Source organism: Galleria mellonella, unplaced genomic scaffold (assembly GCF_026898425.1).
Source record: "Galleria mellonella isolate WM207_F2 unplaced genomic scaffold, CSIRO_AGI_GalMel_v1 utg38, whole genome shotgun sequence".
Classification (NCBI taxonomy): domain Eukaryota; kingdom Metazoa; phylum Arthropoda; class Insecta; order Lepidoptera; family Pyralidae; genus Galleria; species Galleria mellonella.
In genome coordinates, this window is record NW_026442090.1 from 2320237 (window position 1) to 2345006 (window position 24770).

General features: G+C 33.2%; 3 protein-coding genes across 14 annotated transcripts; 1 reads left to right on the forward strand and 2 right to left on the reverse strand.

The window, feature by feature from the left end:
• Positions 1-218: 218 nt before the first annotated feature.
• LOC113522485 (peptidyl-prolyl cis-trans isomerase) lies at positions 219-3729 on the reverse strand. Its single transcript, XM_026908176.3, has 5 exons — positions 3204-3729; positions 2254-2448; positions 1244-1447; positions 753-925; positions 219-373 (listed from the first exon to the last, which is right to left on the reverse strand). Exons 1-5 carry the CDS (start codon positions 3411-3413, stop codon positions 232-234), a joined length of 924 nt encoding a protein of 307 aa, XP_026763977.1. The 5' UTR covers positions 3414-3729; the 3' UTR covers positions 219-231.
• A 1300-nt stretch (positions 3730-5029) lies between these two features.
• Positions 5030-11164, reverse strand: LOC113522484 (zinc finger protein 765-like). Its single transcript, XM_052897883.1, has 6 exons — positions 10735-11164; positions 9156-9287; positions 8269-8763; positions 7882-8007; positions 7545-7739; positions 5030-6290 (listed from the first exon to the last, which is right to left on the reverse strand). Exons 1-6 carry the CDS (start codon positions 10840-10842, stop codon positions 6123-6125), a joined length of 1224 nt encoding a protein of 407 aa, XP_052753843.1. The 5' UTR covers positions 10843-11164; the 3' UTR covers positions 5030-6122.
• Positions 11165-14589: 3425 nt separating this feature from the next.
• On the forward strand, positions 14590-20156 carry LOC113522907 (zinc finger protein 69 homolog). Of its 12 annotated transcripts, none has more exons than XR_008253167.1 (7): positions 14594-15455; positions 15923-16048; positions 17092-17347; positions 17601-17726; positions 17826-17981; positions 19444-19638; positions 19856-20156. XR_008253167.1 is itself a non-coding variant. In XM_052897888.1 (5 exons), the coding sequence occupies exons 1-5, from the start codon at positions 14976-14978 to the stop codon at positions 20039-20041; spliced, it is 744 nt and encodes a 247-aa protein (XP_052753848.1). In that variant the 5' UTR covers positions 14599-14975; the 3' UTR covers positions 20042-20156. The 12 variants fall into 12 exon arrangements, 3 of the variants coding, with proteins under 3 accessions (XP_052753850.1, XP_052753848.1, XP_052753849.1); XR_008253169.1 differs by lacking the exon at positions 14594-15455 and adding an exon at positions 15472-15721 and having other exon boundaries at positions 17826-18043; XR_004224212.2 differs by lacking the exon at positions 14594-15455 and adding an exon at positions 15473-15721 and having other exon boundaries at positions 17826-17911.
• Positions 20157-24770: the final 4614 nt, after the last annotated feature.

Sequence of the window (24770 nt, forward strand, 5' to 3'; positions counted from 1 at the left end):
CCATTTTCACCCATAAAAAAAAAGACGGGCATCAAGATAATTTCTAATGGAACCGCGAGGAGGTCGATCTGACAGGGTGTATTGCTATCAATGGTACTATTAATTCCCATTACCAATCCTTTCTCGCCCTACGATAACGGTATACACTGGCGGGGCAACCTTATTTATTACTGACAGTACGGCAATGTCTTTTTACTTGTGTTTTAATAAAACAACGATTTAATTAAATCATTATAATTCTCCACAATTACTAATTATCACTTTCGACGACACTGTCCCGCTTTTACTACCATATCTCTCCATTTTTTTTAAAACGTCCAATCCCGACATAACGTGACCGAATACTACATGTTTATCATCGAGCCAGTCAGTTCTGAAACAGAAATAACAGAAATTAATGAACTTAATGAACAGCATGGGGTTCTTCAAAAGGGGGGTAAAGAGGTTTCTTCAGGGTCGGCAACGCGCGCGTAATACCTCTGGTATTGCAGGCGTTCATAGGCTACGGTAACCGCTTACCATCAGGTGGGCCGTATGCTTGTTTGCCACCTCAGTGGTATAAAAAAAAACTCCTTAGATGGTCAACTGTCATGAGTCAAAGAAAACCGACCTCAAGCATCCCTTTAAGGGAGTATTCTACAACTGAATATTTGCCCCTTTGGAATATGGGTTGGAAAAATTTTTCACTCTCATTATTTTACTTTTTATTTTGAACCATCATCATTTATCATTAGTATAAAGTAAATACATACTTAGCTGTACACAGGAAAAACTGAGATCCATTTGTATTTGGTCCAGAATTAGCCATACTTAATATACCAGGCCCAGTGTGCTTCAATTTGAAATTCTCATCTTCAAATTTCCGTCCATATATTGATTTCCCTCCAGTACCATTGTGGTTTGTAAAGTCACCTCCTTGACACATCTGAACGGTTTTATAAGGATATGTTATTTTATACTTTCTTCCCACGCAAAGGTTAAATTTTCAAATGAAATGTGTGAATGAATATTCCTAACATAAGGAAAAACCCAGTTATACAAACATCAACTTTTTGCAATTTGGAATGGCTTGTTTAACATATTGAATTAAAAAAAAAATATAATGATTTTCAATCACTGCAAAATTTTTGTTCTACTTTATAAATACAATAATATTTATTTATAGGAACACCAACAGCATATTGCATTATAACATATATAACAAACATATTAGAAAGTATCATTGAGGACATTAAAAGGATACAAAATCAGGAATGATCCTATGAAAGCTGCTGCCCTGGTACCCGAATCCTTTCTCGTGTGTACACAGTGCTCTGAAATTTTCTGCAGTCTTGGGCACTATATCTGCTCGAAGCATCATGATTATCCTGCCAATCTCTTGCTTGCCCACACTGATGTCAAAGTAGACTTGTGGGTTCCTTTTCTCTTTCGGTGCTGTTATTATTTCCTAGAAACATAGCCATATTAGTTACCTCCTATTACTTTATTTATTTCTATAGAATTTAGATTAAACTATCTTATATATGTATGTTATATTTCCCAGCTTATATTATATAAAAATGCTTTTAGTAAATATCCTTACTTCATTAATAATAGTGCTAGTTGATACAGAATCACCTACATGTTTTTTTATGCAACTTAGAATGACAAACAAACTTATGACCCACCTGATGGAAAGTGGTAAACATCGCCTATAGACATAAGCAGTACCATGGACATAACAGCGTATACTGTTTCGCCCATGTATTGCCATTCCAGAGGACTAAGGTGTTATTCCTCTGTGCCCTGTAATTTCACTGCCATATCCCACCCTTCAAACCAAAACACAGCCATGCAAACACAACTGCTTCATAGTAGAAACATGAATGGGACAGAGGTGCCCAAGCAAACAACTTTCGTACAAAGTCTCCCTCTGGTAATAATAATAAACCTACATAAATTATTATAATTTCTCATTATTTCTAGATGCCTACATCATAAAAGTAGTAAAAATTTTGTGTAAAAATTTTTTCTGTGAAAAATGGTGGGAGTGACAGATTCTTACTATAAAAACTATATTGAGATTTTTGAAAATGAAGTCAATCATAATGCAACATTTTATTGAGTCCTTAAGCAATGGTTTAATAATAGCAATGTTGTCTATAGTTTTATTGACCTAGCCCTTCTTAAACTATATGGGCTATAATATGCAAAAGAAATGTGTATGTATTAATAAATTAAATTAATAATTTATTAATAATATTACATTCTTACATTTTCAACTTCCATACTAGTCTCCTTGTTACCACCATCTTCTCCGTCTTTCTCTTTTGCAATAGGCAGTGTTTCACCAGCATGCTTCTGTAACCAGGCATCATCAGACCACACAGGTCTGGTGGACCCCTCTTTGATGCGTTGTGGAGCAGCAATATTTACCCTTATAGTACGACCAAAGAGTTCAGAATCATTCTGAAATTTTAAAAACATTTATTTAAAGATTTTTATACATAAACCAACTATGTCCTATGGCATCTTATACTTCAATCTAAGATATGACCTATAAATGTATATAAATATCAAGTTTGATTTAAATCTATTAAACCATTGAAATGTAATTGAGTAACAAATATTTAAATATTCAAGTACATACTCCTACATACTCCTCTTATAAGAGAACTATGCAGAGAAATAATAAAGGGTTAATGTGATAATTATAATTGTTTTTTTTTTACATGCAATATGGAATGACAGATTACCTGATGGCCCACATAATTGAAAATGATAACCGCTGCCCAAAGGCAAAAACAGGGCCATATCCATAATACCCTTCATATATGGCCATTCCTGAGGATTATGCCATTCTACTTATAATATCATATGAAATAGAATGGCATAATATCAATGCCATTCTACTTGATTTCAGACTCTTCCAACTGAAACGGCCATACACAGGTACTAGGGAGGGATTGTTAGTAATGAGGCAATTAGCAACCCCATTGCTAGCAATATACCTTAACCTCCTCTTGGTACCCCTTGTTGTGTAACCATTGTGGCGAACTAACCTCCTTTGTCCTATCTATCATCCTACACTGGCGCCTCACTAGTGTATACCGATAGCACATGCGGTGTTATCATTCCATTATCATTCATTAACAAAAAAAAACTACAAGGCAAAAGAAGCATGAGTTTTTGAAATAAAACTAATATAAATTATAATGACTAACCATGTTATCAATAGCAGCAGCCGCGTCTTCCGCATTCTCGAATTCAATAAAAGCAAAGCCTCTGTGCTTTTCTGTCTCATAATCAAGCGGTATTTGAACATCAACGAGATCCCCAAAAGGTACAAATGCCGCATTCAAAACTTTTTCATCGACCTCTTCTGCTAAGCCACCGACGTAGATAGTTCTTTTTGAATTCGGTTTACTGCTCATTGTAACTAGAGTATTATTTTCTAGAGTATACAAAAAAAGTTATATCGTATACGGATACCGGCTTTATGGTTTACTTTGCGAAACGTAAACACATAATCATAAATCACTGGTTAGGTATTTAACCTCAATGAATGCAATATTATAGCTCTATATATGTAAATTATATTATTGATTTAAGTAAAAATAAAAAATTCAGGGTAAATTACAGTTCAATTACAATAGGCACGTAGATAAGTAACTAAAATTTATTATAAAATAAAACCAAAAAGTTACAGAAATCTTCAACTATTATTAACATGACACTAATTACCAATACTGACACTGACAATCTGACACTGACACTGAGCTCACTGACACTGAAAAAAAAACAAACCGGCATTACTACAAGTAAAAAAGTTCTTATAAATCTATGCAACAAATCCATTAAATTTGAAAACTTTACTTCATAAAGTAGCTATAAATTTATAATACTTATTGGTATTTATGTATATTTTGAATAAAAGAGGGTTGTAGTAGTTATAAAATACCTTATATTTTATTTATTTATTTAATAGCACCGATAGTTCTAAGTGATTGTATAGATACATAATAAGAGCAGTCTCGACTCTTGTCGTAGTGGGCCGAGGCGTAGCCGAGGGACACATACGTGAGTCCATCAATGCCTAATTGTGGCCAAGGCTTGTATAGTACATTTCTCAAACAATGCGCGGAAATCAAAAACACAATTTTACTTTTTAAGTTCAATGACGAATAACGAACAATAATAATCTTTCACGCACTATAACGCTCCATTGTTTTTTTTTTCAATAAACAGCTATTTGCAAGCCACTTCAAAATTTAAATAAAATTTTTTTTAGTTACCTCCTTGGTAGCCATGTTTCGAAGTAAAAGGTCATTCCATTTTTAAATTACAAGACAGATATGAGTTTACATAGTAATTTATCTGGCCGCAAAACACGACAGAAATGGATTTTCATACAACTTTTGCCGGCCGCTGCCCGCATTATCTGGCCAGTACGGCAATTTTGATTTATCTCTAAGAAGATTGTCGAAATAATGCTCACATTTCCAAGCATGTTTGAGAAAAACATATATATTATATATGTTATAAATACAACAAGCAACACGCTGTAAAATATGCATTCGATCTATTCTATTCCGAAATGGCTCGTTATTTTAACAGATAGGTCAGGTATCTGGTAAAGATATAATTTTTATCTAAATGTCAAATAGTTTTTTTCCGAATCACAAAAAATTATAAAATAAAAATAAAATATACTGGCAGTTCGGACCCTTTCACTTGACTACCTGCCCTCTGTTTTACTACCTTTATTGATATATTTTATTGTGCTTATAAACTATTATACCGTTTGTCAAATTTCTCCATGCTCATTTGACATTTTTTCAAATTTATTTTTCTTAAATTTCGCGAATAGAAATTTCATAGTGATTTGATGCCCTAACTATTAATGCGCTATAAGGTAACAAATAAACTCATTTTAACATTTATAATATTAGTAAGGATTATAGCCATTATTAATTTATTTACAATTTCACACAGACTTTATTTAAAAATTATTTAAAAGAGTTTAGCAAAATAAAAAACTAATTTCATTGTACACTTTATTATTTAATTATAAATATTTAAGTACATCAACATTCTCATCATTTGAGTCATGTCTGAAATGCGTTGGTAAATGAAAGTGTTAAGTATGAATGATGAAGACATACTGCACTGAACCTAAATAAATGGGATAAGGCAAAACAATGACGACTGCTTTGAAAAATTGAATCAGAACTGCTTTACATAAAACTATCGATGGCCCATGCCATAATAATTTTGGTAAAGTATCATATTAATATTATAATTTTATAACCTCATTGCATACAATTTCTAATGACTTCAGTCATTAAAAATTAAATAGATACCATGTAAGATTTATCTGCCAGTCACAGATGCAATTTATCAAAATTCATACATTAATAAACTTGATTTGATGTAAAACTAACAAAACTGGGTCCATTTTTTTCATCGGAATAAATTATCCTATCCAATCTCTCAAATTAAATAAAAAATGCACATTTACAAAATTTCATGAAAATTAATAATTTTAGAAATTAGCATTAATGAAGTGGGAATTTTATGTAAGATCTGTCTTTAGATAAATGTTTTAGGCTCTAAAAATATTTTCAGACATTGCCAACTTCATAAACAATAACAAAGATGTGGTCTTAAACAAGGCCTCAAATAATATATATAATATATAATAAAAACACCCAAATGTTTGCAGAGACAGATAAAAAAAAATATTATTGAAATATGAAAATCATAATGGGTGAATGATCTTCGAGCGAGGAATGCACGTCGACGTGACTCACCACAGTTGGCTAAACAATAGGTGCAGTGACAAATCTACAAAACAATATGACTTCCCTCAGGGTGTGTATCCATATTGTGAATTTTGACATTTCTTACCACATACAACTGAACATAATCTGTACTACGTATGTATATATCGATTTTATCGCCTTAGAGAGTAATATGCAAGACGCGGTTAAAAATGCACATTGCATATTAACCCTTAATATACATATTTTGTGGACAATTCATTGTAGTCATAAATATTCCAAAGACAAATATGACAGACCTCAGAGTAATTAATCAAATTTAAAATAAACCAATCACAGACTATGTTTGATAATTTACTTTCACTTCTTTCCTTTGCGATTGTTATCCTTACAAATGTTATTTGTACTGTTGGTTTCCATCATTGGCCAAGTGCGGTGTTTGCTACGAATATGGATGCCGACGTTACCTTTAATAGCAAACCTAGCGTCACAGATGTGACATTTGTATGGCTTCTCACCGGTGTGTATCTGAAATAATCAACCAGATCATGAGAACAACTTTCTAAGTTCACCATTTTGTACATTGCAAAATAAAATATAAAAACTATGTAAAAAATGAAGGATGATATTTATCGTTACAATTACTATTATTATTTCAGCCGTTAACTGTCCAGTGCTGAACATAAACCTTCCCCATAAAGGGAGTTTTGTCAGTAGTTGCCACGCTTGGCAGGCGGGTTGGCAACCGCAGTAAGGCTTCCACATATCTTTTAAAAGGGACGCTGCTGCCCATCCCTCCACCATAAGCTCGCTTAGTCACCTCTTACCACACCTACGGGAAAGGAAGGGAAGGTCCATTTTATACCGGAACCTATACGGCGATCGTTACAATATATTAATGAAAAGAGGAATGGCAAATAAATTATTCATTTGAAAAAACATCAACTCGGTTTCTTGCCTGTTCTACTAAGCTGAAATTGCATTCTGAACTAGGCCTATTGTCTATTCATGAAAAATGACAATTCAAAAATGCTTTAAGTTTACGTGAATAAAAAAAAATTTATTATCGACCAAATGGAAAGTGGTTACATATGAATATGAAAAGCACCATAGACAATATCCTGGGTGCCCATACTTTATAATTTCACTGCTATATTCTATCCATCAGACCTGTATACACTCATACCATTGTAATATAACATTATTATTTATAAATGTAAATGTGATGAATTGTATTAGGACTTCCGATGCAAAACCAACAAAGTGCAAAGGGACTCCCGCGCTGAAGGCGTAATATTAATGGACAATTACACATTTACGTTGGTGGATTATACACAGTAAAATCTATTATGATTTATGTACAGAAAGGTGTTTTTATCTCCCCAGATCTTTAGTGCAATATCAGTATTAATGCATTTTAATAATTAGTTTTGTATATATCCCTATAAATAAAACATAATTCGATATTAGATAATATAACTAATTATATGATAACACAACAGTCCCATTAGACAAATGGCCAACAAATGTAGTAGTAGATGAATGAATGAGTGAATGTACACAGAAAAATAAATAGTGAATGACAAAAAGCGAAATAGAGGCAACAAGGGGCCGAAATGTAGATGCGTTTTAGTTATCACACACATGAAGAAAAACAAGACAACAGGACATTGCTATCACTTTTTGTCTCATGAACATGCTATTAAAATGAATGCATTGACATTGCCACTTGTCTATGGATGGCAAAATTGTTCTATATGGCAGTACAAGTATTTGACTCACCCTAATATGCCGTACAATATCCACCCTATTTGCGAAACTCTTCGAACAAAAGTCACATATCAACTTCACATTGCCATGAACTCTTTTTAAGTGTCGTGCCATATACCTCTTTGTGTGGTACATCTTGTGACATATATGACATTCAAATGTTTTCTCGCCATGAATTAACATGTGCTCTTGTAATTGACCTTTTTTCTGAAAATATCAAAAATATTACATGGTAATAAGACTAAATAATATCTTTATTAAACTTTATTAGAACTAGCCGTATCTGTGTATATAAAGATGTGTAAGAGTATTGTGGAATAATATAGTATTTAAAAACAACAAAACATACATTTTTACCAACGCCACACAAAGAGCACTTGTAATTTTTCTGTTTCTTATGTGGATACTCCTTAGCAGAATGTGTAAACAAGTAATGTTTCCAGTGATCCGCTGACTTCTGTATCTCGTAGCTGCACTGAAAATTTTTATTTTGTTTTTGACTAAAACTAAATTATTGTGTTGATCTAATGTATTAAGATATAGTAATTTTAAGGATAAAAGTTTTTCTTGTAGTGGTTTATGTAATATCAGAATCAATCAAGAATAATAAACTATAACTAAGACCTCCCTTATAGTTACATAGAATAGACAAACTACTTTTTATCCTGGCCAATCAATTTATATTGCTCATAGAAACAAAGTCGTAAATAAGACGAGTATATATTACATTATTTACCATTTCACATTTCATAGGATAAACCCTCAATTTTCTTTTTTTTACTTTTTTCTTACTGCTGGCATCATATATCATATGTGGCTCATAATCAACGTCTTCTGGTTCCTTTTTTATATGCCTATTTCCATCATAGGTTATATCTGGTGGAAAATCATCATCATCTTCCCTCTTTATTGATTTATTTCTCATCATAAACATATCCTCAGCAGAGCTATTAAGATTACTGTTATTTGATATTTCATCAAAGTATTTTGTTCTGTTTTCATTTATTGCCATAAAATCTTCTGTATTTTCAGCAATTGTATTATCACACTCATCATCTGGTGAAAATGGTTCTATTTTAATTTCAACTAGAGATTTTTCTACATTAACTTCTGGTACATTTTTACATTCATTTGTGACATCAACATCAGTGAATACTGGTATGCTGCAGCTCAGACTTGAGTCAAGTCCATGTTCCTCTCTATTTATAGATTGAAGTAATGATAATGTCACCTGAAATGATAATAACTTCAATTTTATTAAGACTTTTATTTTAAATATATAAATCTGATTACAAGCAACAATGACAAATTAACTTGTAGGCTAACTTGGCAAAAGTATCCTTAATAATCACATATGATAGATGCAGAATTCACTTTGTTGATATGAATTGAGGTACAAAATAATAACAATCCAATATATTATTATTATATGAGCCATTAACTGCATACTCATCATAAGCCTTCCCCATAAGGGAAATATATGTATATATTATATAAATAATAATAAATAAATAAAGATACAAAAATCTAAACAACTTACTAACTTTAAATAAGGTTTATAAATATAATACAATCCGTATTTGGTAAATGAAATCATACATGACGAATAGCAAAAATATTAACCTTTTTATGATTTTCAAAAATGTTTCTTAACACATGTTGGGCCTTTAATGCTCTGCTCACAAATTTATAAGTCTTTTTTAGAAGAGCTATGCATTCAAAACATGCATAATGAGGCTGTTCTAAATTCTGAAACTGATTAAGACACATCTATTAAAAAGTACACAAAAACAAATAATGTTACCTTAAAAGCTAATTTTATATATATTTTATGTTATTACAATTATTTATACTACATTTATTATTGAATATAAATCTATTATTATCATTACTTATGTTAATAATGAAGTACCACATTTGTGATTTACTATTCATCCTAAAGTTTAACTGGTAGAAAAAGCTACTAGATTAATTCCACCTTTTATAGCATATTTAAATTTTAACAGTAAACTTAAAGTTATTAATAAATCAACCTTTCATTAAAGAATGATTTTGTAAAAAAAGTCATCTGCAAAGATAGGGTTGTCTCATATATCTCTGCTACCAAGCTGTTAGCATGTCTATGTAGCAGGCATAAAACAGTTATCAAGAATGATAATGAAAGGGGGAAACCATGAACTCATTATATTACTATCTAATAGGTAGATGTCAGCTTGTTTGTTTAGTGTATCATACTTGACATATATGTAAGCTGTGACATACTCATATTGTACAAATTGAATTTAAATCCATATATTATTGTATTTGTTACTTGTATGCGATTATTATTTGACATTGGCATCTATTGACATTGGACTATTGTAATAGAATGAATTGTAACAGTTGACGAATTATTATTACTTAATGTTGACAAACGTTATAGTTTTTTGAGAGAATTTGTTATTTGAAGTTGCATAAAAAAGCCTAGCACAATCAACAGATACTAGCATAAAGAATCATAAACATTATAATTAAGTATCAAATGTCCTCCAATAAAACTAATTGCATGATCCACAAACAAGAATATAATATAAAAGTCCAAAATACAAACAGCATTATGGAGGTACAACCAAGAACATCCAGACATGAGCCTCTTTATTAGACCAGTGTGATAAGAACCCATTACACTATTAAATATCTACATCAATCTATAAAGAGATTTCAAATTAGACCCTGTTATGCCATATCTTAAATAAACTGTTTAATTTTAATAATTAAAGTGATAGTAGCAAGAGTCACTTACTTGAAAAGTTTTTACAAATTATATCAAAAAGGATATTTTGTCTTGAATTATATATTTATATCTATATTAATCTTGGAATATCTAATCTATACTAATATAGGGATAACAAACCATGAATGTTTTGTTTTCTAAATTTTTACACACTTCTAAAATCCTTAGTTCTATTCATATCATACATTATTCAATTACTGTAATCATGAGCTAAACATTTACATAAAAAATACCTGTATTTTAATTTAATTATTAATTTTGTGTCAAATCTGTTACAAGATCTCACTCTACATTACCCAAATATATATTAAAATCTGTTCAGCAATTTTAAAAAAATATTGTGTTTACAAAAAAAAAACACTAAAATAACCATTCATCATATACGTGACTATAAATGCTAAATTTTTGCTACAGACACATGTTACTTACATTGTAACCGTGTTGTGTAAATAAATCTTGAATAAATTTTTTTTCTTCGGTCTCTCCCAAATAATACATTTTCACATCAATTTTAAGGCAAATTCTGCAAGTTCTCATCTTGCAATTTATAATTTTGACTTCTTTTTATTAGATATTTCCACAAGATTATTTATATTTTGCTTTCACTGAACTTTAACAGCAATAAATTTATAGTTAAATAAACACCTTGCATTCCTTGCAATACGAAATATGTCAGATAAGAAATTTTCTTAGAAACAAGAATACCTAATATATTAAATCTTTTATTCTCAGTTAATTATAGTTTTCTTTAATTTCATAATTTTAGAACTTTAAATAAAAATGAAAAATAAATAAGTCAGTAAATAAAACAGAGCACGTAATCACAGAGTAGCGATGCGCGACTTTACTAATTCGATTTTTTATTCACCTGAACCCTTCATTCAGATTATTCGAATGATTCTTAAATCATTTGATACCTAATTTCATTTAGCTACTAATGTCGTCCGACTACTAATATCATTCAACTACCAATTTCATTAATTAGTGGTTCTTGATATACGAGCCTTGTTTTTAGTGTACGAGTCAATACGAACATAGTTGAGTCGACTGGATCGCTGGTGTTCTTTTTATTAATATTTTTTTATTTATATCATCCATATCCATGAATACAAGTCCTTCAGTCGCACACATCTTTTTTTGTTAATGGGCAAAAGTGTTGCTAATTTATAATTTAGTAAAAATTACCAATTTTCGATAACAGAATTTTTAGTTGTAGTTTTAGTATAGTTTTACGACACCTAAAAAAATTTTGTATAGGTAAATTTATTTTTATTACATCTTTTCAAAGTACTCTCCACCAGCCTCTATACAAAGTTTCATGCGTCTGAACCAGTTTTCAAAACACTTTTTCCAGTCCGCCGCAGACACCTCGTTTACAGCTTGCTCGAACGCTGAAAGCGCATCATCCGGCGACGAAAATTGTATCCCTTTGAGCTGATTTTTTATTTTTGGAAATAAGAAGTCACACAGTGCTAGGTCAGGGCTATAAGGAGGATGACCCAGGAGTTTGACCGGTGTACTGTCTAGGAAGTCTCTCGTTTTGATTGCGGTGTGGGCGGGCGCATTATCGTGGTGCAGCAATAGACCGCGGAGCCCTGTGTTTGGTAGCTTGTTGCTCACAACAGAGTAAACTTCTGCCAAGTATTTGGTAGTATACCATTCGGCGTTAATGCTTCTTTGGTTTCGTAAAGGAATTGACACCAAGTAACCAGTCAAATTAAAAAGCTCGCGATCAAAATCTTCCCCCCGCTTCTAGGTCGCTTTACTTTGGTAGGCGTTGATTCGTTTTGAAACACCCAAACCGTCTACTGGCGCTTTGTTTCTGGATCGTATTGATAAATCCAGCATTCAACACCTGTAACGATGTCATAAACACGCCGAAACGAGCCTGCTTCAAATTCATCTATTATATTATTGCATCATTCCACCCTTGCCTACTTCTGAACATCGTTGAGGTTGTGCGGCACCCAGCGTGAAACTATCCTCCGCAACCGTAGATGCACGTGTAGAATCTCGTGAAGGTTTCCTCATTCAATCTGCAGTATATACTGAATCTCTTGGTATATAACTCGTCTATTGTCTAGGGTCAAAATTTTCACTGCTAACACGTTTTCTTCCGTAACAGCTGTCAAAGGGCGACCACTTCTTTCTTCATCCCCCAAAGTTAGTCGAGTGCGCTTAAATTCTTTATAGCAACGATACACAGTTGCCTTAGAAGGACCTTCATCCATGAATCCCATTTGAAGTCTATCGTACGATTCGTCCGGTTTCAGACGACACTTAAAATCGTAAAAAATCATAGCGTGAAAATGTTCTCGACGCAAATCCACTTTTCAATGAGATACGGTAATTTTAATTAGCTCGCAAAAAATGTGGAGGGAAGTTTTGAATTTATAACGTACCTATTTTTACTTATAAGTAATCATATTTTTAAATAAATTATAACTGGCCAGTCTCACATACATAAAAACTTTTTCTCGCAATACTTTCTGAGAGACCTGGTTGGTATTGGAAAGGAATATAGTTGATCGCTGTTTTTTATTACGTATATTGGAAATTAAAGTAGGTAACCGCTGTTTAAATGAATGTAGATGACCGCGCGTGTGGGTTTTTTTAGTTGTCATTCGTTATCACCAACACATTGGTGTAATACTGTGGTAGTAATGGATACGCGAAACGGACTTGATAGTAGTAAATACAGAGCAAGGACTTTGTTTTTGTTATTTTGATTGATTACTAATTAGTAAAATCATTTCATAACGAAAATTAGTATATAACTAATTTAATAATGGGATTAAAAAATTAGTAATTATTAATTATTTGAATAACAACATCATTTGAATTCGCGCACCACTATCACAGAGCAAATAATCTTACAGTTGCAAGAGTTGGCACCGGCCAACGAAATTAGGAGAAAAAAAAATTGTATGTTACCTTTTCATAGTAACAGCACCGCGAAAATTATAATAAAAAAAGAAACAAATTAATATCCATAGTGTTACACCAATATATTTATATCATAAACCTAGTATAATGTACTACATACTGACAGAATCACAAAAACGAGACGAAAATATGATTACATTTATGCACGTGAAATGTAAATGTGAGCATAAACCAGTGCTCCACCGTTCACACTGTATCATTAGAAGGTTAAACGATTCTGTATACGATAGTAAATCGAAACTTGAAACTTTCATATATTTTTATTTAATAATTATTCATTTTAAATGTTAATAAATTAACTTTAGTACACACGTAATAAATTGTACCGTGATTGTTCATATCATATAAAATTATGTTGTAAAAAATTACATATTTAGAAACTAAATAACTTTTTTGACTTTATATAATATATTACATAATACATATAATAGTGTATTTGAATCGACTTTAAAAATAGGAGGAATTTTCAATTCAATTGTATTTTTTATGTTTGTTATTTTATAACTCCATTATTTATAAACCAATTTGGCGACATAATTTTTTAATCTGATATACTCATACAGTTTCATAAAAATTGTATTATAAGCCTTTCAGTAATTTGGTTTTTAAATCAAAATAATTGGTTTTGCCATAATCAATATATGAATATATTGCCATTCTTAAAGTCTGGCGTGTTACACTTTCATATTTTGTGAGTTTTTACCAGAGGGGGAGACTTTGTACAAAAGTTGTCTGCTTGGTAGCTTATGTACAGGTATAACAGTTTAGTCTTCAGGAACGACAACGAATGAAGGGTATTACGAGCGACATAGTTACATACTCTGTTATGTCCATAGTACTGTTAATATCTACAGGCTATGATTACCACATTCTATCAGGGGGGAGGGGTCGTCAGCGTCAGCAGCAGCGAAAGAATATGAGAGCGCGGCATATCTACATGTACACTAATATTATAAAGAGTAAAGATTTGTATTTTTGTGTGTATGTTTAATAAACTCAAAAACTACTTCGCCGATTTTAAAAATTCGTTCATCATTAGAAAGCTACATTCATCCTGAGTAACATAAACTACATTTATTACTAGAAAAAAATTGAGATCCTTACTAAAGTATAATATAAACGTAGATTAATTATAAATAGACTGTATCACCATTGACTGTATCAATATACTGCTAGGATTCAGAATATTATTTTATGTCGTAACTTAGAAGAAGTATTTGATAGAAGGTCGAAGCAAAAATAAGATTAAAATATTGTATTACATATTATTAACCATGATATAATTTTATTTTTTATATCTGTGGTCATTCGAAATTTCTTTTTTTATTTTTGTAGTAACATAGTTTCTTAGAAAAATGTCATTGCAACAACAATGTTCCAACTGCCGAGGGCCTGATCTTATCTACCATGCTATACATAATATTTAAATAACAATAATAACCAAAACTTTTTTTTATTGTTAATTGAGTTACTTCGACTTTAATTATATAAATTTTATTTGATATTGATAAGTTTCTTAATTACGATATTTTACAGTTTCTTTACAGTTTAAATTTTTTTTAAATATCCTAAACGTAGTTTTTGTATACAATATACGGTATTTGCGGTTGTAGTTATACTTTTTTAGGTTCCACTTTTTATGATTAGTGATTAGCAATCTATAAATCCACAATAAATGTTTTTCTTGTCTCGATTGTATATCGAGAATGTTGGAATAGTACAAGATGAGAATATGCAGACTTTGTCTCAAGCTTAATATAAAACCCTATTGCTTGAGGAATACCGAAGAGCGACAATTTCTTCAGGATATATTTAGGCGAAATGGATTTGTTGTGGCAAGTATAATATACGTCTTAATTTTTACTTAATGGTTCACTAATGGCAGCAGCGTCTTTCTTAAAAGAACACTTTAGGAGCAAATGTTAAAGTTAAGGTATATAGATTGGGCCACAATTGAAAAGCCTAAAATTAAAAAAACAATTGGGGCTTAAAAAATTTTGTTGACTTTTCTGATGTCCATAACAGTAAGATGTAGGTGCAAAGTTTTTGCATGTAAATCTTACTGTTATAATGACAAATAAAATGAAAAATGACTATGCAATATATTCTATAATTAACATTTAAGTTTCCTAGCAGAGCACTTGTTAAATAGATCTCAAGAAAGAATTATTCAAGAATATTAAATTGCGTTTAAAAATTTACAGGTAATTGCAATGTTGCCATATTTTATTATGAACAGTTAACAATATTGCATGTTCTAGTATGCTTTCAGTTAACACCAATATTTTTGTTTTTGTTTTTTTTTTAATTGATGGTAATAGAATGGTAACCCTGCTTGCGCTAACGGTGTACACTGGCCTGGCATTAGTGAGAGATAATAAGTGAAATTGAAAAGGCAGATCAGTTAGCCCTTCATGATGAATACATCTGGAATTTAGCACGATGGTTTTTCAGGGGGAACTGCATGAAGGTAAACCTTATAGGGTATATTGCTAGCAATGGGACTGATAGTCCACATTACTAACAATCCCTTTCCCTAATATTTTTGTTAAACCAAAGTTAATAACATATTAACCAAACTTTCATTAAACTAATTTGGTATAAAAGATACCTTGGATTATAATTTTTGTTATTTAATAATTCTACTTGATTTGAATTTTATTTTTTACAGAATTTGAACCCAAATCATTATGCTTGTTTTGAATGCATAGCTCTTCTAAAGAAAAGCTATGATTTTATAAAAATAATACTAAAGGCACAAGATATATTGAAGAACATTTGTGGACAGCATAAAAAGGTATTATAAATATTGTGCATAATTACAGTTATCAATATGTTCCTCTTTCTTTAACAAATAATATTGTTTGTCTTGTAGTACATGCAATGTGCAGTCATAAGCATATTTAGACATAACGGGGTGGGCCATGCTCACCTCAGAGTAAAGACTGGTGCTTTCAGCTATAGACAGTGTCTATGTCTGAAAATACATATTGCAACTTTTTTAAGGAGCCAGGTGCACCCTACAAAAGAATCTTAAATATGCTTGCGGTTTTGCCTGAACGAATCAGTAAAAAAATCAATCTTATGTGTTAGATGATCATAAGTTCTTTGTGTGTTTTCAACTGCATTCAAATCTGTTCAGCTATTAAGTACAAAACATTCAATAATAAAAAAATATCTTTATAAATTGTTACATCAACTTAAGTGCAAAGACACTACACCTCTCTCCCTTGAAATTCACAAGTTCAATGGGTCTGACGGTATTCCTCCTACTGTGTTTAGGACATGTGTACCAGAGATGGCACCAGTTTCAATGTGCTACTTGTCTAGTGTAGTCCCGAAGTTTTGAAAGACAGCTTTATTGCACTCGATTCTTAAAAAGGAAGATTGTTCAGATCTAGCAAATTATAGGCCAGTAGCCATCATCTTCTTTTTCTCTAATTACATTATATTCGATCTATTATAAACTGTCAATTGCTTTGGTACCTAAAAGAATATAATTTGATTAATAATCGCCAGTATAGTTTTCGATGTGGACGGTCAGGTGGTGGTCTTCTAGTCTATTTGTCTCATCAATGGGCAGAAGCATTCGAGAGTAAGGAAGAAACCCTAGCGATTAGCCTGGATATTACGAAGACCTTCGATCGGGTTGGCACAAAGCATTACTTTCAAAACTTCTATCCTTCGGTTGCCTGCAAGACTATACAAGTGGGTCGCCAGTTTTCTCACGAAGTGGGTTATGAGCATGCTCAGACTACACCCATGAATGCCGGTGTCCCGTAAAGTTGTGTGCTATTTCCGACCCTCTTTATTTTGTATAATATCAATGACATGTTTCAGATTAATATTATTCATTGCTATGCATGCATTCATTGACAGCACAGGAGATGCCTGGTCAAACGAAAGTCACGCGAGTAAATATTAACGAGTGCTTGTGTCTGAAATCGAAACTTCGATAGGGTTTCGATCTGGAACAAAGATAACTTTGTCATAACAATCATCAGAGGGCTCTGATGATTGTTATGACGACAGTGGAAAAAAAATTAGGAAAAAAACTAATAATGAAATAAGAGGGTATCCATTTAAATGTGAAAAGGTAAAACGCTACACTTTTCAGTATCTCATATGAACTTTATTTGTGGTGAAACCACATATATAATACACATAATAACACATTAATTATATTTTAGAAGCTTGTACATTATATTTATTAAACACATGTCACATAATTGTAAGTTAATTATGTGATAATCGTTAGGCACATGTTAATATTATTTACACTATTTTCATAGTATATTTTTTATTTAGTATTTAAAGCTAGTAATAATCTAAATATATTCTTTTTTCAGTGCGACTATGAGGTTACGTCGGCAATAAACCATTGGCATCACTACTTGATAGCACATTCTTATAAAGAATATCCATATCATCAGGAGAAGGAATTTATTTGTCATATCTGTAGCATTACTAAAACTGTATGTTACATTAGTACTTCTTTTGTTTATTTTTTCAAAATTTTATGTTTTCAGCAACTACATACTTCGCCATCTTTATTTATATGTAATTTTTCGAAGGTGAAGATGAAATGGTAACCCTGCCTACGCTATCGGTACACGCTGACGAGGTACCTGTAAGTGATGATACGTGAAGATGAATCTAGGTCAGTTAGCCCATCGCAACAAGTTCCACAAGAATTAACAACGATGGTTTCCAGGAGGAACCGCGTGGAGGTAGACCTCTTAGATATATTTCTAGCAAAGGAACTGTCCTTTCCCCCTTACGCCTAATTTAGGTAATGGCTTCATATGTTGTAATATTTAAGGATTTATGCCTCTATATATATATAATAATAATCATTTAGTTTGCTTTACGACAGAAATGCGAGTAGAATAGGGGCCAGTGTTTTGTTTTATACAACTTAGAATGGCAAACAAGCTGACGGCCCACCTGATGGAAAGTGGTAACCGTCGCCTATAGACATGAGCAGTACCATGGACATAACAGAGTATACTGTTTCGTCCATGATACCTCCCATACGTTGCCATTCCTGAGGACTCAGGTGTTATTCCTCTGTACCCAGTAAATTCACGCCATATCTCACCCTTCAAACCGAAACACAGTCATGCAAACACAACTGCTTCACGGTAGAAACACGAATGGGACAGAGGTACCCAAGCAATCGACTTTTGTACAAAGTCTCCCTCTGGTACTAAGTAAGCAGACAACTGGTCATATGGGGAAAAGGGATTGTTAGTATTGAATATTTAAAAGCCCCATTGTTAGTAACGGAATTACCATTGCTAACAATATACCCTGTCAGGTCAACCTCCACGTGGTCTCCCCTGAAACCATCGTGCTGAATCCCAGGTATATTCATCGCGATGGGCTAACTGACCTGCCTTTTCATTCTCCCCTGTGTCACTGAGGTCCCGCCAGTGTATACCGTTAGCGCGGGCGGGGTTACCACTCCATTGTCATTCATTAAAAAAAAGTCGACCTCCACGCGGCTCTCCTTGGAAACTATCATAGTTCTTGTTGAATTCATGACTATCATATGGCCTGCCTGTTAAATTCTCATTTGTGTCCCACCAACGTAACCGACATCACCGACGAGGATACCATTCCATTTCGTCCATTAAAAAGAAAACTATGTCCGTGTCTCTCCCTTCCCTTTACCCCTTCCATTCGTAATTTTTTTAGCAATACTATATCTATCCAATCTAATATATAAAATTCTCGTGTCGCGGTGTTTGTTACCAAACTCCTCCGAAATAGCTTTACCGATATTTATGGAATTTTGTGTGCAATTCGGGTTGGTTTGAGAATCGGCCAACATCTATTTTTCATACCCCTCAATGATAAGGGTGACCCACTCCTAAATATTTGTTTTAATTTTTTTGACAATTTTTTTTTTACTTTTATTTTCAATGTTAAAAAATATACAACTTCATATTTTCATCCTTTTACGATCAACTCCTGTTTTTTAATCGCGATTTTTATATTCCTCAATAGGGTTGCAAGATGGCAATCGAATATAATAATTGTAGTACGACAAATTTTCATGTGTAGTTTTAGAAATAATGTATATGGTAAAACAACGTTTGCCGGGTTAGCTAGTCTATTTATAAATACTGCAGATCCCTCACGGTGTACGCAGTGAGAGCCGAAGGTTAATTTTTTTTTTCTTTTTAGAATATAACTTACCTCAAAAGCCACATTGAAACTCACGGCAAAAGAAATTATGAGTGTGATATTTGTCATAGGAAGTTTTATACAAAGTCTCGAATACAGCATCATTTGGTCTTGGTGCATGGCACTGAAAAGTTAATATGTGACTATTGTTCGAAGAGATTTTCTTCAAGAATAGATATTATACGACATATAAGGGTAAGTATACATGTGTGTATATTTATTTACTGGGTACGGAGGAATAACACCTGAGTCCTCAGGAATGACAACGCAATTCCCACCCTTCAAACCGAAACACAGCCATGCAAACACAACTGCTTCACGGTTGAAACACGAATGGGACAGAGGTACCCAAGCAATCGACTTTTGTACAAACTCTCCCTCTGGTAAAACTTACCACGATACATCATTCCAGGTTCACACTGGAGAAAAGCCGTTCAAATGCCACATTTTTAGCGCTGGTTTCGCTCACAAAGGCAACATCGGTATTCACATTAGGACCAAACATCAAAACTATCCAATTGAGAATAAAAAGAAAACAAAAAATAAGACTATTCAGCGACGCAATGGTGAAAAACGAAGAGGCAGGAGGAAAAAGTAGAAACATAATTCATCAGATAAAGTTGTTAAAGGCTGAAGTTATTAAATTAGATATATGGTTGCCGACTTTTTTTGTAATATTTATAATCTAAAATTAATAAATATTTTTGCTATAAGTTTTATTCTTTTATTTCAAACTGTTCAGGCAGCGCACGTCTTGTTATAAAATTTTTGTCGACTTCGAATACATTTATGGTGATTAATTATTGAAAATGTGTTATACCAAAATCAAAATAAAATGTAGTCTAACAGTGAAAGAATTTGCAAAAACGGATCAGTAGTACCGGAGATTATCCCTAACATCCAAACTCACAAACTTTATCTCCTTATAATATTCATCATGTCAGCATTTCTGTCCACTGCTGCAGTCAGGCTTTAGAGATGTTTTAAGAGGGACGCTGTTGCCCATCGCTCGTCTACCTTTAGTTGGCTTTTACGATACGCAGAAAGGGCTGGCCTAATCACACACATCATAACACACGGTCTTATTGTAAATAAAATTATAAAATATTTTCTTGGTACGGTTTAGCTGTCGAAGCTTGCATGGAAAATGATACATGGCGAGGGATGGGCAGCAGCGTTTTTCTTAAAACATCTCTAAAGCCTGACTGCGGTTGCCAATCCGCCTGCCAAGCGTGGAAAATAGTGGCAAATTCTTTTTTTTTTTTATACAACTTAGAATGGCAAACAAGCTGACGGCCCACCTGATGGAAAGTGGTAAGAAATTATTATGAAGGGTGCTCAAACTATTTGATGAAAAGTTTACAAGGGTAAGAGTAGAGGTATGTACGCGGTGAATCCCATATAATTACTTCCATAAGATGGTACCTATTTCAGACCATTTTTATTAATAGATGAGAATGAAATAGTAATCCCACTTGCACTATCGGTATAAGCTGGCCGAGCACCAATGAGTGATGATAGGTGAGGACAAAAACAGATCAGTTAGTCTATCATTAAGAATTAATCACGGTAATTTCCAGGAGATACCGCGTGGAGGCCGACCTGAGTGTAGTATTGCCAGGAATGGTGCTGTTAACCCCATTTATACTCACAATCGCTTAGAGTCATACTCATTAATTAACACTTGCAAGACTGTAATTAACAATTCTAAGTTGTATAAAAAAAAAAACACGATTTCGACTGTGTGGTGGGATATATTCACTGACCAGGATAAAAAGTAGCCTACGTCCTTCTTCATTACATATAATACTGTTACATTTATATAAAATTTTATAGTGATAGATTAAGCAGTTAAGACATTAAGAGGTAATAAACAAAATTGGTTTCAAATATCTACTTAGGTCGACTGAGTGTTTCATATACCCTACATACTTAATTGTCGTTAGTTTATAATTTCTCGAATTCAGTTGAAAAGAATAAAGAATTTGTATCTTTTCATGTAGGTAATACCTATAGATATAAAGAGAAAATAGATTTAACATCTCTTTTTGTTACTGTTAGGTTTACTGTATATATTTGGAAAAAACAAATGAAACAATTTGTAACGTGCATACTACGAATTTTAGAGATGTTCAATCAAAAACGTAAATATTTTAAATAAGAAAGGGAAATCTTCCTTACTCTAGTCTAGAAATTTATTTTTATACAACTTAGAATGGCAAATAAGCTGACGGCCCACTTGATGGAAAGTGGTAACCGTCGCCTATAGACCTGAGTAGTAGAGTATACTGAGTATACTGTTTCGCCCATTATACTCCCCATGCGTTGCCATTCCTGAAGACTCAGGTGTTATTCCTCTGTACCCAGTAAATTCACGCTATATCCCACCCTTCAAACCGAAACACAGCCATGCAAACACATGCTTCACGGTTGAAACACGAATGGAACAGAGATACCCAAGCAATCGACTTTTGTACAAAGTCTCCCTCTGGAGAAATCACCCCAAGGAGGAGGCTTACATTCAACAGTGGGCATTTAAAGTCTAATATAATGATGTTGATGATACATGTTGAGTTATTCTACACAGACTTTGTTAATGATGTGCGTTATACATTTATTTAAAATGATTTTGAATAATTAATTGCACCAAATTTTTGAAGCGATAACTAACTAGGATTTTAGAAAATAAATGATTTTGAAGTACGTTAAAATTTAAAATTAAAGGACAGCATAATTTTTTTCTGTGACATAATTGGCGTTTTCACGATGACGTGCTGACGTGCTCTATGACTCGTTGATAATGTGGATGGTCGTTGGTGAATAGCCACCTGTCTAATGACTGTCCCGGAGAAAGTGCAATAAAATATTTTGTAGCATATTGCTAATGCTTTAACAGACAATATTGCATAAGATAGTTTTTTTTTTAATGTTAAATGATTAAATTAATATTTATAATAATTATTTATTAATTCTAAGGCCCGCCTGATGGAAAGTAGTAAATCACCTATGAACAGCACCACGCACGTCACAGTTTACACGTGTCTAAGATGGCGCATGAAGCGTTATCTCTGTAAATTAATCTGTACACTCTTCAACGTAAACGACTTTACAAGCACAGCTGTTTTACAACTAAAAGAAATGGGAAAGAGATACCCGATTAGGCAAAATGATCTGGTAAAATAGTTATTCATAAGTAAATTATATCTACTATTGATTTGGTCTTTAACCAATGCGTGTTTCCAGTGATAACTTATTGAACTGAAACGGGTCTTACATGATTGTCCGTATGCAAAAATTTCAAATCATTCAACGGGCTATGGAAAGGGCTATTTTTGGAGTTTCTTTGAGGCTGCTGCCTACCCCTCGACGATTAGGTTTCCTTAATCGCCTCTTACGATACCCACAGGAAAGACAGGGAAGGCCCATTCCATTCCGGAATCACACAGTAAGGTAATAGATAAGGTATAGTAATAGATATATTCGCATGGTAAAAGTGGATGAGACGCACCCTACAGTGCCGATTTCCATTCCTGAATTTAATAGGTGAATAAAGCTGACATAAATAGTTATATTACAGTATAAAAATACACGTTCTTTCGAGTTTGGGCGTAGTTTCGAAAGGGATTTTAATAACGGGATCAAATGGCCCCATTGCTAAGCTTGATATAATATATACCAATTTGTAGAAAAGACTACGCTTGCAATTTTAATATGTGATAGAATTCTTAATGAAAAGAGAAGAATTAAAGAAACCGTTGTACAGCAAAGTATTTTTTTTTTAAAGATAATAATAGATTACCCGCCTGCATTAACGGTATATACTAGCGGGGCACCAGTGAGGGAGGACAGGGTTTTTTTTATGCAACTTAGAATGGCAAATAAGCTATAGACATGAGCCTATAAGATTATAGACATAACAGAGTATACTGTTTCGCCCACGATACTCTCCATGGGTTGCCATTTCTGAGGACTAGGGTGTTATCCTCTGTACCCTGTAAATTCACTGCCACATCCCACCCTTCAAACCGATACACAGCCATGCAAAAAACAGCTGCTTCACGGCAGAAACACGAATAAATAAATGAAAAGGCAAGTTAGTTATAATGTTGCGATAAACACATTTAGAATTCAGCATGATGGTTGCCAGGGGTCTATGGAGAAGTCAACTTGATAGGGTATATTATTAGCAATGGTAGTACAATAAAGTATTTTTTTTTATTTATTATTTTTATAATTATTTTTTATCATCCATAATAATGGGATGGTAACCCCGCCTGCGCTAACGGTATATGCTGGCAGTTCACCAGGGATGTTAGGTGAGAATGAACAAGTGGGTCAGTTAGCCGTCGTGGCATTCAGCACGATGGTTTCCAGGGGGCACGGGACTAAAAATACTAACAATCCTTTCCCCCCCAAATAGCAAAATGTTGCCATGCTGAAGTGACAATGGGTTTTTTTAATAGACGATAATGGAATAGTAACCCCGCCAGCGCTATCAGTATACGCTAGCGAGGCACAATGTAGGTTATCAGGTCGAACTTCACACCTTCCTCTCTAGAAATTGTCGTGGTTTATTCCTGGAGAAGTCATCTGTGTACTAATAACGCGGTCGGGCTTACCATTCATTTTCAAAAATTCCATATAATCCCTGATGGGTAATTTACATTGTATTATTTCTTTATTTCAAATTCTCGTCATTTCAGTAAATAATCAGAAATACATCAGAAAATTGTGGATAAGCATATTGTTTCTTTTGCGCATACCATTCTATTGTTCAATTTGACGGGTAAAAACGTATGTGTGGACTGAAAGACGATGTAGTGACAAAAATCGAAAAAGGAATGTTTCGTTGGTTTGGTCATTTGGAGAGGATGGATGAAAGAAGAATTACGAAAGAGATTTATCGAGTAAGAATGAATGGAGATGTCGGTAGGGGCCGCCCTAGACGGACGTATGTTGACCAAATAGGCGACGTGCTGAAGAAGGGCCAAATTAAAAGTACCCGTAACCGGCGAGCGTGTATGAAAAGATTGATGAATGTGGAAGAAGCGAAAGAGGTTTGTTTGAATCGAAGCATTTGGCGTTCCATTGTTTCTGCCTACCCTAATGGGAGACAGGTGTGACAGATATGTATGTATGTATGTAAAATGTATGACGTGGGTTAGCCACAACTTATATATGTAAGTACTGAATACTGTTATCTTATATCTTGCCTAATAAAGCCCTAAGGGTAGGTAGATATATCTATGGTATGCACCTTTTTGTGGAGCCCTACGTTCGAGTAATTTGTCATGCTTATATGAGTAGTAACATCGTGACTATTTCGC

What these genes read in the sequence shown, in the direction of transcription:
- LOC113522907 (XM_052897888.1), top strand. Translation starts at nt 14,976, where the DNA reads ATGAGAATATGCAGACTTTGTCTCAAGCTTAATATAAAACCCTATTGC. An exon ending in GGCGAAATGGATTTGTTGTG is followed by an intron (nt 15,087 to 15,922) that starts GCAAGTATAATA and finishes TATTTTTTACAG; the next exon opens with AATTTGAACCCAAATCATTA. An exon ending in TCTGTAGCATTACTAAAACT is followed by an intron (nt 17,727 to 19,443) that starts GTATGTTACATT and finishes TTTTCTTTTTAG; the next exon opens with AATATAACTTACCTCAAAAG.
- LOC113522484 (XM_052897883.1), bottom strand. Translation starts at nt 10,842, where the DNA reads ATGAGAACTTGCAGAATTTGCCTTAAAATTGATGTGAAAATGTATTAT. An exon ending in TTACACAACACGGTTACAAT is followed by an intron (nt 9,288 to 10,734) that starts GTAAGTAACATG and finishes TGTCTTAATCAG; the next exon opens with TTTCAGAATTTAGAACAGCC. An exon ending in ATCCTATGAAATGTGAAATG is followed by an intron (nt 8,008 to 8,268) that starts GTAAATAATGTA and finishes AAAAATTTTCAG; the next exon opens with TGCAGCTACGAGATACAGAA.
- LOC113522485 (XM_026908176.3), bottom strand. Translation starts at nt 3,413, where the DNA reads ATGAGCAGTAAACCGAATTCAAAAAGAACTATCTACGTCGGTGGCTTA. An exon ending in CTGCTGCTATTGATAACATG is followed by an intron (nt 2,449 to 3,203) that starts GTTAGTCATTAT and finishes TTAAAATTTCAG; the next exon opens with AATGATTCTGAACTCTTTGG. An exon ending in TTTTTCCTGTGTACAGCTAA is followed by an intron (nt 374 to 752) that starts GTATGTATTTAC and finishes TTTCTGTTTCAG; the next exon opens with AACTGACTGGCTCGATGATA.